At 38.0% G+C, this 19,168-nt stretch overlaps 1 protein-coding gene across 6 annotated transcripts in view; it reads right to left on the reverse strand.

Moving 5' to 3' along the window:
- The window catches only part of SENP6 (SUMO specific peptidase 6), a 92,466-nt gene that overhangs the window by 50,569 nt on the left and 22,729 nt on the right, over positions 1–19,168 (reverse strand). For 4 of the 6 annotated variants that reach the window (XM_038176186.2, XM_072036263.1, XM_072036262.1 and 1 more), the window contains exons 2-4: positions 10,680–10,773; positions 4,281–4,344; positions 2,972–3,114 (exon numbers count right to left, since the gene is read on the reverse strand). The exons of 1 other annotated variant lie outside the window; for it this stretch is intronic. In XM_038176186.2, the coding sequence (XP_038032114.2) occupies positions 2,972–3,114; positions 4,281–4,344; positions 10,680–10,773 (301 nt within the window). The remainder of the gene's footprint in view (positions 1–2,971; positions 3,115–4,280; positions 4,345–10,679; positions 10,774–19,168) is intronic. One more of the 6 variants, XM_038176187.2, reaches the window with a different exon arrangement.

Genomic DNA, 19,168 nt, shown 5'->3' on the forward strand with positions numbered 1-19,168 from the left:
AGAAAATTAATATAAAGCACTAAAATTTGTCAAAGTTCCTCCAAATAGCAAATGCTCTAGAACTCCCAAGGAATTTAAAATGGCAATATATATCTCCCTAGCATTATCTCAGAAACCACCCGATTAGAGTCTAGGCTCTGAAGAAAATATGTTTACACTTTCACATTAAATTTGTTGATCCCAATAACTTCTGAACACTGCAAATTAGAAAGGCCAGGCAGAGAAGAATCCTGCATTGGGCAAAAAGAATGGATCTAGAAGCAATGAAAGCATGACATTACAGAAACACAGTTTGCATTTATAGACTAGGTTAATTCTGCTATTCATTGAGTAGCTTTTTTCTCTTATTTCCTGGATTTTAGGGAATACGGCAGGGTAGTAATACTAATTTGAGTCAAGCTCAGAAAGCTTAATGAAATCCACCAATATGAAAAGCTTTCAAACCCTAATCTGCAGATGAGGTTGAAAAACTTCAACTTTGTGATACAAATCACAATGTACCTAGAAGCTCAGGAATATAAACTCTGATCTTCTCTAACTTCATCTAGCAGCTTAATTGTGTGATCAATCTTCAAAAATTTCTTTAGTCCAGCAATTCAAATATTGAAAAGATATTAGCAAGTACCTGTCATACAACATCTCAGAACTAACACACTACCACTTCTCACTACAGACAGTGGCTGGATCACAAACCTTTATTTATTTGGGGATTTTGTTGTGATATGTGTATTAGGAAAGAGGCGATACTATCACAGTTAAGGCACTAAATCAAGATAACCACTTATAGCATAATCATGTTTCCAAGCAAATTTAGTGTACAAACACCAAAAAGGACTAAGTAAATAATCATTAGTACATTTTTTAATCAAAAGCCAACTGTTCACAGAGGTCACAGTGGCCTCCTCCCATCCATTCTTCCCCAATGAACTCCTTCATTAACAACTATTTATTAAGAAGGTGAACACTTCTATTTCCCATTTAAATTCAGCATGCAGCACAGTACTAGAGAGAAGGTGGATGCTTGTTTTCAAAGGAGACGTGACCTTTCACTAAGGTAAAGCACATGCAACAGATTTAATTTCGTTTTAGTTTACTTATAAATCATACTATGTCTTAGGCTTATAAGGCAGCATTTGTCAATGGAAAGCAGTTCCAATCCAAGTAACAGAATGTCTGAACTAAATGCTTAGATTGTCTCAAAAAACCTCTGCAACGATATACCTTAAAATAAAACCCACACACCTTTCTGCAACTGAAGAAAAATACACATACACACAGTTAAGTATGACTGCTTGAATAGAAAAGGTAGAAAAATTAAATAGTATGGTTGGATTTCATTACAAATCTCATGGCCAGATAGAAGAAAATTCTAGTTTCCGGACTACAGGAATCATATTCTAAGTGATTAGGTATACTCAAACAACAAAGTACAATGTGCATGTGGAAGCTTTTTTTACTATTAAGACGGAGCAAATACCACTTCATGGGGTTGTCATGACCCACATGAAGGACTGAGCACTTAGCCTTGTTGGATGTCATGCGACTGGACGTGGCCCACTGATCTAGCCTGTGCAGATCCCTCTACAGAACCTACAGATTAGCAGTCCCACTTAAGTTGGTATCACCTGTGAACTCACTGAGGGTGCACTTGATCCCCTCATTCACATCACTGATAAAAATGTTAAAACTGGTCCCAATACTGAGCCCTAGGGAACACCTCTGGTGACCAGCTGCCAACCGGACTGAATTCCATTCACTATGACAGTTTGAGCCCAGCCACCCAGCCAGTTCTTCACCCTCAGATCTGTACACCTGCCAAAGCCACGAGCAGTTTCTCCAGGAGAACAAAACAGTCAAATCCATCCACAAGCTATAGAAGAACCAAATTAAAGAGATGCCTAGCACACACAATTAGTTAAGATACTGGGAAAAGTGCCATCTAGGTTTTCAAATTTAACAAGATATATTAACATATGTGATTAACAGACTACAGTTACAGCACGGAGACAAGAAGAGTCCTTATTTTGACCTAATCTGTTCATTCCTCTGTATCAAGCTGCAGGATCAGTTCAGACTTGTAATTCTGGATTTGTTTCCTGTCTATTAGACTCAAGGATCAGAAGAGCAGGGGAGGACACGTATCACAAAATGTTTCTAGGATTTTTTCTGCAGCAACTCTGTGATAAGACAGTCCCACAAACCAACAACGATCTACTCATACAGCTCTGTATAGGTTAGGTATCTGATGAATAGGCGAACTATAGCAAACTACCTAGAGATCTTTTCATTCCTGCAGAAGTATCCAAACAGAGTAATACTTCAGCAGTATCAAATTCTCACAGAAAGTTACATGAATGTATCACTTTTTCACATATACTAAATTAAGAGATCAGTCTGTTACAAGATAGGGACAGTAGTAACAAGGAAGTGCAGCACTGAATGTTTAAACACTGTTCCTGTCAGCTTTAAATACAAGTAATAATCTCAAACCACCATCTAGGAGTATGTTTTTTTGATGAACTCTTTAAAGGAGTAGTCAGTGACTCCTAAATCAAATGAGATCTTGCAGTAAGGAAACTAGAAAATGGATCCTAAGATAGCTTTGACAATTCACAATCATGGAAAGGTAGAAATTTTTGATGGAGTCAATAGAAATATTCTTCTACCTATTAGCACTCCACAGAAGAAACAATAGGTCATGCAGACAACACTGACAAGTACAAAAGCAAAAGCTCTCAATTTATTGTAATATTTTATTTTAATCTTCTGGTATTTTACTGACGTGGTTTAATAAGACTTTGGAAGAATTAATACCTTAATCTAGTCTTCTGTCTTTGCTCAGAAGTGCAGCACAGTGTAGCTTCCTTAAACACACAGCAGGTAATGCAACCATACTATCAATTGTGCTCATTTACCACTGCTTTTTATCAATCATTAAATAGGTAAGTAAATGTAAAACCGAAGGCAGTACCTCAGTTTCTTGCTATTTCCCATCATGTTGAGGCCAATTGCATTCCCTTTAAGAAGTCTCAAGTTTGGAGCTTTGCCTCGCCTCGCGTATGTTTTTATGGAATCACCACTGCTGCCGACAGCTCCAGGCCGACAACGAAGTGACTGTAACAAGAGAATTCACATGCATTACAATACTTACATCCAAGTTAAAAGGAAAAAATGAATTATAGAATATCTACATAAATACTACTTTGGCTTCATTTTCACACTGCGCTTGTACAGAATTTTATGTAAAAATCTATCCAAAAGCCCATTTCAACAGAAGTCCTCCTAAAAGCTCCTAGAAACTTTTGTAATACCCAATGTACAAACAAGATTACAAGATCACATCTGATTAACAATAGTTTGAGAGTTCTCCTGTATAATGTGATTTTTTTTTCCAGGAGATCAGAACTCTGTAGTGTATCAGAAGCCCTCCAATTTCTTCTCTCCAAGCAGACTATTTTGTAAATGTTGTTACATATGAAACAGCTTTATGCCTCTCAGAAGAGCAACAACATTAAAAAATATACATGGCAAAGCTAACCTGCTTCATAACTAGTACGCTGACATCAAAGTCTTATCTACCTTTTAGACACAGATATGTCACCTTTTAAATGCAGAATAACAGGAATGTCATCTTTTGGGCAAAATGAAAAGGAATAAACAGATAATATGACTTTTTTGCCATTCCAATGTGTGGTAACACCTCACAAACATAGAAGTGTCCCATACAATCATCCTCAAATTTGGATCTGCCATACAGATACAAGAAATGTAAAATAAAATCGAATCTAATTTCTCAAATCGTTTCTTTTCTATTAATGCAGTAAAATACACTCTTATTCAGTAGGATTCCTTGATAAGCAAAATAGTCATACTTTCAAAGCATTATGAAGCATCTCTGTAGTAGTAAACTATTTTGGTATACTTCAAAAAATAAACACGCACTTTGCCTATATATACATACACATGCACACAAAATTGGGAATGTGATAGTAAACATCATGGGATTTAATTATTAACATTTTCAAATTAAAATAATGTAAACCCATTAATGATAATTGTCTAAACTTAGTAGATATTCATGCTGGTATTTCCAGAATACTATACAAACCAACAAGATCTCTAGGAGTAAACAGACATTAAGGGTACCCAGATAAGCAAGTTCAGTGTTATATGTAGCTAAATCAGCACAAATTTTAATTTTCAGTACTGTGCAGAGGACTGTCCAACATAATTCTAAAAGCTTTAAAAAGACCCATTTTCACCATGAGATGAGTACTTACCTTCCTATCTTCATTGGGACTGAAGGGCCCATCACTGTCATCTATGCTGAGCAGATTTGCCTCACTAGATGATAGGTATGGAAGAGAAAGGCAGACACGTAATGCAACAGAGCATAAACAAAACATTTTGAACATAAATGGTTTTTTTCCCTCCCCTTTTTACATATAAACGCATGTGCCCAAATCATCAGAAACATTAAAGTGGGCAATAAACTTAGTTAGTCAGTGCTTAGGATATATTAAGCAAACCTCAACTTGAAGACTACATCCAACTATTTCAGGAGAAGCTCAATTAAAAGGACATTATTAACACGGGGTATTATTGAACGTTCAATACAGTTGTGGCAGTGGTACTAACATCATAAATAACTCTATATAACCCTATGCATAAATTAAATGAAGTATTTAACTATAAAATATACTACCACTTTGTTCATGAATTGAAGTATATGGTTTAAAACTGCAAAATTCAAAACGCTTTGGGAGGAGAATTTGTGTAACAAAGTATTATCACATAGCCATTACTGCCAAAACATGTCTTCCTAAAAATAGCACATTTAGTTTGACTCAAGTGTTCACTAAAATGTGTTTCTTTAGTACTCCTGTATCTGTAATCTTCAACTGCTGTAACACAGAACATAACAAAAACAAACAGAAGAACCAACAACCCACAGTACCATGAAAATGTACTCTTTTCAATAAATCTTAAGGATTTAAATTAACGACACAAGTATACATTTCATTCTGATAGCAGCTAGAATAGGCTAACATTCTTGCTTCCAGTTGAAGCAACCTGTTCAACAACATCCCTGGTAAGGTTACTTCTCTCTTGGCTGTGACGAAACAATACAACCTTTAGCCAACTTGCTATTTCATGGTTTGGGTGGTTCTTAGTTAAGATCATTCAGGCAGAAATTATGTAAGAATAGCTTCAGTCATACCACGGGGTCCCAGGCAAAGCTGTAGCTTGTCACAGCAGTGAGAAACAGTGATGGAGGGGAAGGGAGAAACATTTTTAGCTGCACGTACAATGTTCTGACTACAATGTACATAATGACTCTTTCTATAAAAGGTAACCACTCAGTACTTTCCTACCCCCTTATTTCCTGAAAACTTCTTCCATGAGCAGGATTCCCTTCATGTTAAAATGTATTTCCTCTAACCTGTGAAATACAGGTGTCCTTATATCAAATAAAGTAAAAGAAAAAAAATCTTGACTCACAGGGTGCTAACTGAAGACCCTGAAACTTCAGGAGGATAGAATGTGCACACAGCTTGTTTTGATAAAGGAAGAATGATGTGAAAGCCAACAGCTAGTGAAATGTATTTTCCTTTCATTTACAGACTGCAACAATTCTAGGTACATAATAGTAATAAGAATGGTGTAGTAGATCATTAGCCTCATTAATTTTCAATTACAGTATGTCAAAAGCATAGGAGAGATGTACTTTTGTATCGATATCCATGAACATGACAATTTTAAAATAATGTGATGCTGTTTTAACTATCTTTCAGGACAGATTATTCTTTCAAGGGAGGTTCACTGAGCTTTCTCAACCCTTCATCAGAAGACAATGGGTTTAGCAATTTCAGAAGTTCTCAGGCTCCTGAATAGATACAGTACTGCAGCTCCTGCTACTTACCTTCTGTGTAAACCTAACCAACCCACTTTGCCCCTGTGTATTATTTCCTTTTTAGCTCCAGACTGTATAAAAACCAGGACCATTTTCAATACATGCTGGTTCAATGGCTTTAGGATGCCACAATACTGCAACCATTACAGCAATGAGTGTGGGTGTGGAGAATAGAAGGTAACAGACTGAAAAAAATCCCTAAATCAGACCGAACAAGAATAACTCTTATGATGCAACTAAGATGACATGACTAGAAAAATATTTGGAATTGGATGTTTTCAAAGAACCAGTATTTTTAGATTTTAAGGAATGCAAAGTACATGCATCAGTACCAGAAAGGCTGTTTTTTCAGCAAGCAGAATACATAGCAACTGAGTAATGTCTATTTGCTCATGCATCACATGCTTACACTTGCCTGCTTAAAAGATGCAATTTATACAGACATAGGAAAAAAAAATACCACACTCTGACAGTAACATTTTAATGCTACTGAAATGAAAGCTCAGTGTTCTGCTGTGAGGAGACTATATGCCTTCACACTTTATCTCTTTTTGAATAGGGAACCACAGATCTGTATTTTTACATTAGAACAATCATTTCTAACTTATCTATACTCCTGTTAAAATTTTATGATAAACAAAATTCATGCCTTAATTCTATTTTTTCTTAAGTTTAGTAAAGTAATTTAGGTAAACAGAGTGAATTACAAACGGGACTCCAAAACCAATTTGGGTGGCCTGTGCCAGTACTCTGTTACCACCCTCACAGTGAAGAAGTGCTTCCAGATGTTCAGAGGGAACCTCCTGTGTTTCAATGTGTGTCCACTGTCCTGGCACTGGGGACCACTGAAAGGAGCTTGGTTCCATCCTCTCTGCACCCCCTCCTCAGGGATTTATATACATTGTTGAGATCCTCCCTGAGCCTCTTCTCTAGGCTGACCAGTGCCAGCTCTCTCAGCCTCTCTTCACCAGAGAGATGCTTGAGACCCTTCCTCATCTTCATGACCTTTCACTTGACTGTCTCCAGTATGTCCATGTCTCTTTTGTACAGGGGTATCCAGAACCAGACACAGCACTCTACATGTGGTCTCACGAGTGCTGAGTATAGGGGAAAGCCCACCTCCCTTGACCTGCTGGCAACACACTGCCTATTGAAGCCCAGGACACCATCAGACTTCTTTGCAGCAAGGGCACATAGCTGGCTCATGTTCAAGTTGGCGTCCACCAGGATGCCCAGGTCCTGTTCTGCCACGCTGCTTTCCAGCTGGGTGGCCCGCAGCACATCCTGGTGCCTGCGGTTGTTCCTTTTTGCACTTCTTGTTGAACTCGATGAGCTTCTTGTGAGCCCCACTCCTCCAGCCTAGACAGCAGCAGGACCTTCTGCTAGAATAGCCACTGCCCGCAGTTTTGTTTGCACAGATACAACTGATCAAGTCACGTTGCAAACAGAACTGGAATCTCTCTCTGAAAACTCTTACGTATGTAAACAAAAGGCTGGCATATTTTCCCTTATAGCACACTGTATACATCCCACAGTTTAAAATCACGTTGGTGGTAGGCAACACATTTAAGAAGTCCTGATTATCAGAGGCACAAGAGAAACAATATTATCTAACTCATGCGGGATGCCACACCATTAAAAGTAACATTAACTAAACCCACTAAACTTAATGGGAGCTCTGACCAGGAAGTTCTTCACTACTTCAAGGGATTAGATGCCTTACTAACAGGGTTAAAAAAGGCACACAAAAATATCTATATATTTTTTGAGAAAATGAATTAAAAGGAAAAAAGTATTGGAAAAAGAAAATAAACAGGAATAAAAAGAATTATCATTGCTTTTTCAGTCAGGAATACAAGGGAAGTAGTAGCTCATTCTCCTAAATAAGTTTGAAAAAAATGTATTTGTTTTAAATTAAAGAAAACGTTAGCTCAGAAAGGATACCATAGTGCAAACAAAATCCTTCCATGCATCCTACTACGTTAAGATACACATCACTTCTATCATTTGTTCTTTGATGGTCTACACAGACACACAGACTTCACTGTGTTAGACTGATAGCCTGGTCTTCCCCCCCCCCCACATAAAGGTTCCTCTCCTTCTGTGCAATTTCCAAGTGCAAAGCAAGAGAAGTCTCAAGTCACCTGCCATCATCTTGACTGATACTCTAACTAGATCAAATCTAGTAAGTCATCAGAAGTGGTACTTTATTCTTTCAGGTGGACTGAAAATTAACTGCAAGCATTTACTTCACAATAAGATACTTGCCAATTTCCACCTTGAATTTCTGTAACAACAGTTTCATACCAAATATCATCTCTAGCAGCATTTTGAAATGTATATATTATGCTGGGATGATTGTGCTATTTTTCCAAATCTTCTTCAATTTATAAAATTTCTTTATAATGAGTCCATTACTTGACACCTTACCATGATGACACACTCCAAATAAGCTAAATGGCACAGTCTTAAAATATTCTACCTGTTTCAAAAAGTGCTTTGGTAGAAAGCCATTAGCCACGTATTTTGCGTTCATCTGACTGATGAAAGACAGTCAAAGCAGGCATCCAGTATTAACCAACAGCATTGGCACAGATCTCACACGTGTAATTTAAGAATACAGCCAATCCTTTAAGTGTTGGAATGTTGTTCTTGGGCCGGTCCAAAACCAGCTTTTTGTGCGTCTGTCATTAACAGTGCAAAAAACTCTGATAAGGTCAGACACTAAAATGCCAGTGCCTCAACAACAAGCAGGAGATGCATCCAGCTTCTTCTTGCTTCAGATTTACAGCTTTTTCCACATAGATATGCAGTAAGTTAAAAGCATTGCTAGTAAATATCAGCATAGCATAATAAAAGCGGCATTAAAAGAATCCCAAGAACACATACTTATTGCATAGTATGCTCAGAATCGTGGTGGAAAGAGAACAAAGTTTTATACTGGGACAGTTGTATGAACTGAAGTTGCTACTATTTGAAATGGCTCTGTTAAGGGTGGAAGGTATTCAGAACTGTATCAATCAGAAAAGCAAAATTAAAAGTGTTCAATGTGAAGCTTATAATGCCAACAAAACACAAACAAGTGTTACCAGAAGTATACACTTGAGCAGCTTAAAATTTATAGCCATGGGGGGTGGAGGGAGTAGAGTTGCTTGAAGTTTGCTTATCGGAGTATGGATAAGCAAAAAAATGCAAGATCTTTAGTTAAAATCAATTTTCAGCTACTCTTTTATTTATACTTCCAGATAAGGCTTTGCATAATTCACAGATATAAAGAAGAACTACTGATGTGATTAATAGAATTTTGATGCTGGATATGGGAAAACTGTTTTATCACACAGAATATTTTAAAGGAATGAAAAATCATTCAGAAATACCATCTTAAAATCAGTTATCATTATATAAAACATATGTTCCATAAACAGTTTTTCAGAAGGCTTTTTTTAAAATAAGAAAACATCTTTCTCTGTATGTATCTCATTCTGTGCTCTTAAGTCAGTATCAGCTGTAGACAGATGGAAAACAGCAGTAAATGATTAGAGGAAAGAACTGGTACACTTACAAATGTGAGTTACTTATTTCTGAAGACAGGTAAAATGCAAATGTTGTTGTATGTACTACCATCACACTTAAAACATATTACTGTGCACTAGAAATGGATGTAAAATTGCTAAGGAAAAAAAATCATGTTTGATTTTATAAAACTAAAGTGTTCCTAGTGTGAGAGCCATTTAAAAATTGGTCTTAACTTTTGATGCAGTTCTGGTTTGACAAAAGTTCTTAATGTTTTAACTCACACTTCACTGAACTCACTTCTTATTTATTTATTTATTTTAAGACTACAGTACAGCCTGCTGCTGCAGCCCAAGTATCCACTTTCTTAACTCCCTTCTGCACACAGTACTTTGCAGGGTATTACCTACAACAGTGCTACTCCATGGTGGTCTCTTGAGACTATTAGAGGTCAAGCTAGAGACCCACGTAAGAATTATTTTTGTACTTAACCACGGGATTCAGTTCCTCCTTATGATGAAACTCTGGCTTTTTACACTTAGTTTTAAACTTCAAATGTCGAAAAACAACAAATAAACCTAACACGCATTCTTCACACAAGAAACTTGTTCTGTTAACAATTCATTAAATACTTTAAGAACGAGAAAGCATACAAGTAACAATAAAATGTTACAAGGACAGAGGATTTATTCTAACTACACACATTATACTTTTTGATTGTTATTATTTTTTAGGAAAAATCCAGACATATTAAGTAAAAATAAATAAATGATCAGGGAACACAAACAGCCTTAACTCTACCATTTGAGATAATCACAAAGGAGAAAAACCCTACAATTTTTTAACTTTCTGTTGGCCTACAATTTTGTAAATACCTTAATCATAACTGTGATGTACTGAAAAACAGCACCACTATAGGAAGCTGAAACTCTACTTTCCATTTCCTTAGCTTACATGTAATGCATTTCTTGTTTGTGTTCCTTAGACTTCTACAGGAGCTCTAAAGACAGTCGCGACACTTGTGAAGTGTACTGTGCTCTATGTCGTGAACCCCACATTGACAATGAAATTTACATTATAATACACTTTCTATATTGTAAAACTAGTTAAAATAATCACTACTTCCAAATAATTCTTTTAATCACTAACATTTTAAAGATATTATAATGTTTCTTATTAATAAATTACAAAAGAATATTTATTTGTAAATAGACACTTATACTTTCAATAGCCTAGATAAAAGCATCCTTACTCTTTCTCTGCATCTCCTTCACTTTCTTCTGCATGATCAAAGCTCCAATTATTTTTAAAACCTCCATCTTTCTTGGATTGTGATCTATCCAAAGCTGAAATGAGAACAAGTTAAGATAAGTCTTGATTTCAGGCTGGGTTATTAATCAACACAAACTAGAGGAGTAAACCAGATGTACATATTTTCCCCAAATATTTATTTTGTTGATGTAAACATTTAACTACCATTTGAGAAAATAAGTTCAGCAACACAGTGGCGAGTCATTTTCCTAGATAAATACAAGTAACTATCTGTCAACATCTTCATTAGTAATGCAGTAAGTTAGCACACTATTAAAATCATCAAGTGAGGTACTCAGCTGTTTTACTGGTATCTTAGCTGTTTACTGGTAACTGTAAATTTAAGGGTTCCTTTTCTGATATGAACTATATGCGACATGCACAAAGGCTCCTTATGTTTATTGTTTGAATGTCTAATTTCCAAACGTACTTAATTTTTCCATATAAAAGCAACAGTTTTCAACTACCCCAAATACAGTTTCAATATAATATGCTTTTTTTAATCCAACATCTGACTCTGACATGATTTAGATGCTAACTGAAATTTGAGGGTTAGAATCAATTAAGCAAGAACCTGAACTTCCTGAGAACAGTCACACTATATCTGATCTCCAATTTATCTACTGCGATATCCAACAGTGTGGAGATTTTCTTATAGTATGACATTAAGGTATTTGTAAGTGAAGGAGAACCAGAATATGTTAGCAGTATTCATTAAGGTTAAGTCACCTTAACCAGTGAGACTGCTTTATCCTCTCTCCAGTGAGGCTGGATTTGCTATTTTCACTATTATGGAGATCTGCGTTGATGTTATGCATTAGATACTTCCATCGCTCATGATATGTAAGAACCAGTTCAGAGCTAATCATGGTGTACAACAATTTAGACAAATCATTATTTTGCCCATTTCTCACTCACCTGCAGAGCATGGTATGCATCAAAATTGAATTTCATATATGACTTTTAACCCACAAAATGCAAATCCTGAGCATTAGCAATTTGCTTGAAGTCACAAGTACTTCTACTAACCCAAGTAAAGCTAGCACCATCTACAAACTTTTGCCACCTCACCATCACCTTTTTCTTTTTACCTGTGCATTCACTACATAGATCCTTGTGGAATTCAACTGGTTATCCCTTCTATTAAGAATCTGAACCGTTTTTGCCCTCTATCCCTCTGTTGTCAGTTGTTCACATGTAAGACTTCCATTTTATCCAGAGGAAACATACCTTCCCTAAAAGCCTTTGGCACAGGCAACAACAGAAGGAATGACCAAATTAATTCTGGTCTTCATTAACTTTCTATAAATTTGGGTCGTAGGGCCAAAGTTCACGGATGAGAAGTTCCTCAAATACCCCCGCTACCTTTTCAAAAAGGTGGTATCACACTAGCTACCTTCGCATCTAGTAGCAGAAAGACGATGCTAACCAACAAGTAACATGCTGTGGTCATCTCCTGCTTTATCCTCAAGTTCCTCTTGTAACACTTGGATAAATGCCATTTCATCATGCTGCCTTGCTCATTGTTTGCCTGACGTACTACATTTTCTTCTGCTGATGTTTCGTTTTGAGACATAACTCTACCATATTCCTTCTTAAAAAAAAATCTGGCACAAAGACCTCTGTAAGCATTGCTGAAGTGGGTTTAAACAATTCTGTTTTTTGGCTGACCTCATCTTCTCCAAAGCCTCCTTTTGAAACTTCAATGCCTACGCACCCAACAAGTACTCTAGAAATTCTTCTGCTGAGCCTGAAGAAAGACTCACCATTAGTTTATACTAATTATTATTATTTTTGACTGCCACATGGTATTTTTAAGTTTAATTCACCTGTATTGTTATTAATCTCTGTTTTCCTCATTCACACAAAAAATTAAGAAGAACAATGTTTTATTTCAGACACCTACCCATATCCTGCTGTGTAACCATGCCAACATTTTGGGGGCCTTTTGAAGTCTATTTAAATAAGCAGCATGCATTTGCTGTAAGCTTTCAATATGGTGTCTTTAAATAACTCCCAAGCTGCCTGCAAATATTTTACCCTCTGGCTGCGTCTTTTACTTCCTTTTCAAGAAGTTTAAGGGTTTCTTTAGTCTTCTCTTGCATTAAGCATTTCTATATCAGATGATTTTCCTCCAAGTTTAGAAATTCAACATCTTTACAGGATATTATGCACTTCAACATATGAACATACTGCAAAGTTTCCAACACCACCACTCACAACATTCTGCAGAACAAGTACATCCTGGAGTCACAATTTCACATGAGAGAATCAATGAAGCATACTGTCACTTCCTTTTGTGCACAAGGGTTTCCTCTTGAAGGAGAGCCAAAAGGCAGTTTTTCATCGAGACTTCTGCTATCAGTGTCCGCCATCTACCCAGCTTATAAATTTCTAACAGGTTACAGTTGGCATCACCCTGGTTAAGTAACCAGTAGTTCCCGTGCTATATTTTCCTTCACAGACATTGAATCATTATGGTTGGAAAATACCTCCAAGATCATCTGGTCCAACCATCCCCCTGCCACCAATGTCACCTACTAAACCATGTCCCTAAGCACCACGTCCAACCTTTCCTTGAACACCCCCAGGGTCGGTGACACCACTTCCCTGGGTAACCCATTCCAATGCCTGACTGCTCTTTCTGAGCAGAAATGTCTCCTCATACCCAACCTGAACCTCCCCTGGTGCAACTTGAGGCCATTCCTTCTAGTCCTAGCACTAGTTATCTGCAAGAAGAGGCTGACCCCCAGCTCCCCACACCTTCCTTTCAGGTAGTTGTAGAGAGCAATTAGGTCTCCCCTGAGCCTCCTCTTCTCCAGACCAAACAACCCCAGTTCCTCCAGCTACTCCTCACAGGACTTGTGTCCCAGTCTCTTCACCAGCTTCTCTGGACATGCTCTAGGGCCCTGATGTCCTTCTTGTAGTGAAGAGCCCAAAACTGAACACAGGATTCAAGGTGCAGCCTCACCAAAGCTGAGTCCTTGAATTCATCTGTATCCCATTTAGTTTTTTGAGCCATTTAAGTCTGATCTGACTTGAACATTGTCTGGAATATAGAGTACTTGTTTAGCCAACATTATCTGTTTTCCATTAGTCCCCTTTAGCTCCCATTTGTCATAATGTTTAATTATTTTCCTTCTAATTTCAATTAAGTTCATTCTGCCAGCTTCTAGTTCTCCCATTTTACCTGAAATATTTCTCTATGTTCCTATATACAAATAAGGCAAACACTTTTCTTATAGGATTTTTTTATGATTCTTATATTTAAATCAGACATATGCACTTAGTCTTTTATACCTGCATTCTTATTTGAGTTTTACCAGCCACAGTAGGGGACATAATTTTTGGTACTGAATGTACATTACATCAAACCATGTGCTGCTACACTTCTATCAGCCTCCCCTCACTCTTTAGGTGCCAACAGACTGACTCTATTTTCATTTTCAGAAAACCCATATCACTGAAGAGAACTCCCTCTCCTACGAAGAAACACATGTTAATCCATCTTCCCCACAACTTTTTTCTGATATTGGCTGGTTTTGTCGTCCTGCACTTGCTACAGAAGGCGCTAAGTTTTCTATCACAGGGATTGATACTACCAGCTCTTTTGTTGCATTTGCTACAAATCTTCAGTTATCTTACGAAGTTTACCATCTCTGTACCCAAAAGACAAATTGTCATGGATTCCGTCTACTGTCATAAACCCAGAAACCTGTTTGTGCACTATTCCAGTCCATCACTGTAGACCAGCTCACTTGTTTGTGGAAGAACACCCTTGGAGCCCTAGCTCTGCTCACTCAGCTCTGGATCAATTTTAACATCCTCTAGTATTCCTGGCTTTACCAAAAATATGAATCTATAAGTATATCATCATCTCAACCAGACTGCTCACCCAAGTTACTTGATCTAAATGGTCACTTGGGACCTGATTCTATATAGGATATATATATTTTTAAAGAGTTGTAAGACGTCATGTGTCAGAAATGCTGTTTCAAACTATTTTTTAAGACTCGAATTTGCAACCTGTATTTACTTGCAACCTGTTTTAGTCTTCACTAGTATACTGGCTCTGGCAGTATGCATATGAATACTACCATCTGCCAGCAAGACAGATTCATACCCAGAAGGTGAAAATATTCAAATAAGCAGACCTGGCCATAAGAGACTTAGCCAACAGAAGTCAATTACTCTCCCTTTGCCCAAGAAAGCCAGCATGTTGGAACAGATTTCACTACCAAGCAAATTGTTATTCCTCTCACTACAAGCTCCCTTTTGAGCTGGGAGATTAGGAATCCTGAGCCCCTGGAAACTAGATGGAATTTAAGTGGACATCTTATACAGATGTATAGAATGTATTTCACTGTTTGTTAAAATAATTATCATTTACATGCCATTTTTTAAATGCCAATTAAACAAAATTTCCTGGAATAGTGTACTTCAGTTTTTATTAAATCTTTTGTTTTTAACCACATCCTGAAGCCATCCTTTTAAAAATCTACATATTGCCTTTTTGGGTAAAACTTAACCAATTAACTGATTTTGGGTTACAAAGTACACCTGCAGGAAGAACAGCAGAAAGCAGATTAACCTCTCTAAGTTACTCAGTGTTGACACGGTTTTGTAAACTCCTTTAGCAGGAGTTTCCACCATTCAACAATATTGTTGAGTAATTCCTAAGCTAGAGGGGAAAAATATCCACAATGGATCTCTATGAAATAAGAGCAAAGTTGTACATTTGGAAAAAAAAAAAAAAAATCTGTCCATCAACAGTGACGTGAGGAGTGGCATATCCAGTACTTAATAAAGCGCTAGTGTCCAACAGAAGATGGCATTTTGGAAGATTTGCTTGTATGTCTTGTACTCTGTGGTGTAAGGCCAGTCATTCCATGTGAATCTGTATTACGGTTAACCAGAAGAGCATACATACCTCTAGTATTATTCTAGATATGATACCACACACATTTATTGGTTACACGAAGAACACCCTTAACTCCTTTAGGAAAGCAATTTTTTCCTATCATTAGATTGCCAGAGACCTTAATGTTTCTATTACAACACCCAGAAGCATTTACAAGTCTTTAGTCTGCTGAGATACCATGCATTTCTATGCACCACCCTGCACGTAAAAGCTAAACCAAAGGTTTGCTTTGGGACTAAGGAGTTTTTCCAGAGGACCTGAAATGTACATACTTTTTCTCCAGTTACACCGGTCTAAAAACAAAAATAATACAAGCTTTATGTTATAAATGTTTTGACCATCACAACTGCAGACAACTTCGCAGACGCCATAGCATTCACACAAAAAAAAGCAAATTAATTTAAATGCACTCAGACTCATTCCCTTCATCCACGATCATATTTAGGTAATGTATAAAGAATGCTTCTGAGCTAATCTGTTGTTCATTGGAAGTCGTCACATGTATTGATAAAAGAATACGATTATTCATAAAAATGTGACTAATTTAGAATAATTTATAGTTGTTTTTACTTTCCCTGTTGTTCCCTTACTCTTTCAGATAGGCTTCTGTGTAAACTAGCTTTTTATCTTCGAAGTTTGATAAGATCAGCTCTAATAGGTCAACTGTCTGACCACAGTGAGACCGCACTGTCATTATTTCGTAGCAGCATTGCACAAACTGGTTTACGCATCCCCTCACTTCCTGAAAGCTGGGGCTCCTTGCTCCTGCCCTGCACCCTGCATAGGCAGCCCAGGTGTTTCTTTACCAAGAGCAGGCCAAAAGAAAGGACCAATTTGGGAAAAAAAAGTATGCACACGCATGTGTCCGTGCCTGTGTGTGTGGTGGAATTATTTTTCAGGCATATCAGCTCCCACCTGCTCAACCACACTACCATTGCACAGTAGAGGTAAGGGGTTTACAGGACCAGGCTGTTTTAGGCACTGATGCCAAAAAAATCTCCATGGAACCATACCTTAGTCTGCATTTATAGCTAAACATTCAGAGATCTATTGCTTAAAAGATACTTTACCTTTCTTCTTCCTAAATTACCCAGAGATGTAAAACCAATGCAAATTCATGTCCAGTAGTGGGCAGCAATTATAAATTGATAGTGAGATATTCCACCAAGTACATAGTTGAGTGGTAAAGCTCTGATGCTATATAAAGGATACAAAGTATGGACACAACATTGTTATGTTACATATGAAGGCAACTTCTTTTCTCAGATACTTAATGAAAATAGTAATAAAAACTTTTTAGGAATGCTATTGGAACAGAAAATCAATGATGAACACAAAGAATCCACTACCAGACCGAAAAGAAAAATTACGAAGAAAAAGCATTTGTAAGAGGTACGTAGTTCAAAGATGGAAAAGCACCTGCGTGTCCTGACCAAAGACCTTTTTTCCCTCCAGAACTTCCATGTGCACTGTGCTCCTTACAGCGCAGAGTATCGTGCAGAATGATCGGAACCAACACCACAGAACTGCTTAAGCACGATCACTCACTGAACTTTTACAATTTTCTGAGAACTGATAACAACAGCTAACAAAGGAGGACAGCTTTGAAGTACATGTTTTCTTTACAACCTCTTTGATGGTTTTTCCAGTAAGACAGCAGTGGTAACCATATGACGGGCAGCCAGTGTTTCCTTGAGCCCTTCTACTGACTGTCCCAACAGAGAAGCAGAAGAGGCTGCCATTGGGATCGAAGCAGAAAACAATACAGAAGTACTTTTAAAGGGCCTCTTCAGTTACATCAGCAGCCAAAGGACTGCCAAGAAAAATGTGCACACATCGCTCAGTGACACTGGCAGCCTAGTGACAATAGTCACAGAAAAGGCCGAGGAACCCAATCCTCCTCCCCCTGCTCCCATTTCTCTGCTAAGTTCTGCCCTCCAGCCTCCCAGTACCCAGCTCCAGGAGCAGAATCTGTGGGAACACAGTACGATCCACTGTCAGGGAAGATAAAATTGATAAACGCTTAAGCCAGTGTTTGACTTCTGTGAGGACTTTGACGTGGTCTCCCACAGGGACCTTTTATCTAGATTGGAGAGAGAGACATGGACTAAGTAGTGAATGATAAGGTGAGTGGAAAACTAGCTGGATCAAATGGAAACCAGCATCATCAAAGAATGATGACAAATCCAGCTGGCTGCATCCCTAGACAATCAGTACCAGGGCCAATACTGCTCAAAGTCTTTGTTAACACTCAAGATGTTGAGATCAAGTGCAGTTGGCAAGTTCACAGACAATACTAACTTGGGGGAAGCAGCTGATACTCCGGAAGCCAGGGCTGCTGTTCAGAGAGACCTGGTAGGCTGGAGAAATGGGCTGACAATGAGCTTACAAAGTTCAACAGAAGCATCTGAGATCACAGAAGCAAGCCCTGCATTAGGAATGGAACAAGCCTGGGCAGCCGCACAGCTGGGGGCTGGCTGGCTAGGGAGCAGTGTCTCGGGAGGATCTCGGGGTTCCAACAGACAGCAAGTTAAACATGGGTCAACAGCGCAGCCCCACAGCAAGGAAGGCCAGACAGCTGACATGAAGTTCTGTCCGCAGTGAAGAGAAGCAACTCTTCCTCTCCATAGCGCACTTGTGAAAGCCTATCTAGTGTACTGCATTCAGTTTTGCACTCACCAGTGTAACAAAGACATTGAAACACTGGAGCAAGTCCAGCAGAGGGCTGTCAAGGCAGATGGGGGACTGAGGACATCATACATGGAGAGGCTGAAAGAGCAGGGCTCACTCAGGAGTAAAAACAAAAACAAACAAACAAACAAAAAAAAGGGTGGGGGGGAGGTCTTGGTTTGGGCAGGAGGTTCCAACCTACCTAATTCCGACCAGCGGCCACTCAGGTCCCAACTATGTGATCATAAGACAAAACTCAAAATAGTAATCAGTTGTGGGTACCAATGTTCTCCCAAGGAACTGCACCACCATCACAAATGCTTCCAGGATTAAGCATCTCTACCACTTTCCTTCTCTTCTCTCTCTCAGTAAGCCTGTCACCTACTCAATCTTTCCACAGAACTTAAATAACTTAAATAACATAAAAAGGCAAAAGGATCCAGCGATATAAGACCTCTGATGGTAGATGGAAAACAAACTAAAACTTTAGAAAGGAAGGAGAAAGCTTCAGTATTTTTATAGTCAGACATTTTCTCTGTATCTATCTTTCCCATTTTTTAAGAAAATTTGGAGAATAAAAGGTTAGGATAGAGCAGGGACAATTTCTAAACTGCCAACGTACTCTAAAAATGTGGAAATGTATCAAGCTAACAAGCCATTTCAAAGAGGATGACACTTGAGTAAGAATTCTAGAATGTGATTCCTGTGGCAAATCACTATGTGACATTAATCATACATGATCTCAAGTTTTGAATACTGGAAGAGTTTTAGAAGATAAGCAAAACGTGGCAGGAAACAGTACATTATGCATCTGATTTGCACACTTCTGATTTCAGACT

Source organism: Anas platyrhynchos, chromosome 3 (genome assembly GCF_047663525.1).
Source record: "Anas platyrhynchos isolate ZD024472 breed Pekin duck chromosome 3, IASCAAS_PekinDuck_T2T, whole genome shotgun sequence".
NCBI lineage: Eukaryota > Metazoa > Chordata > Aves > Anseriformes > Anatidae > Anas > Anas platyrhynchos.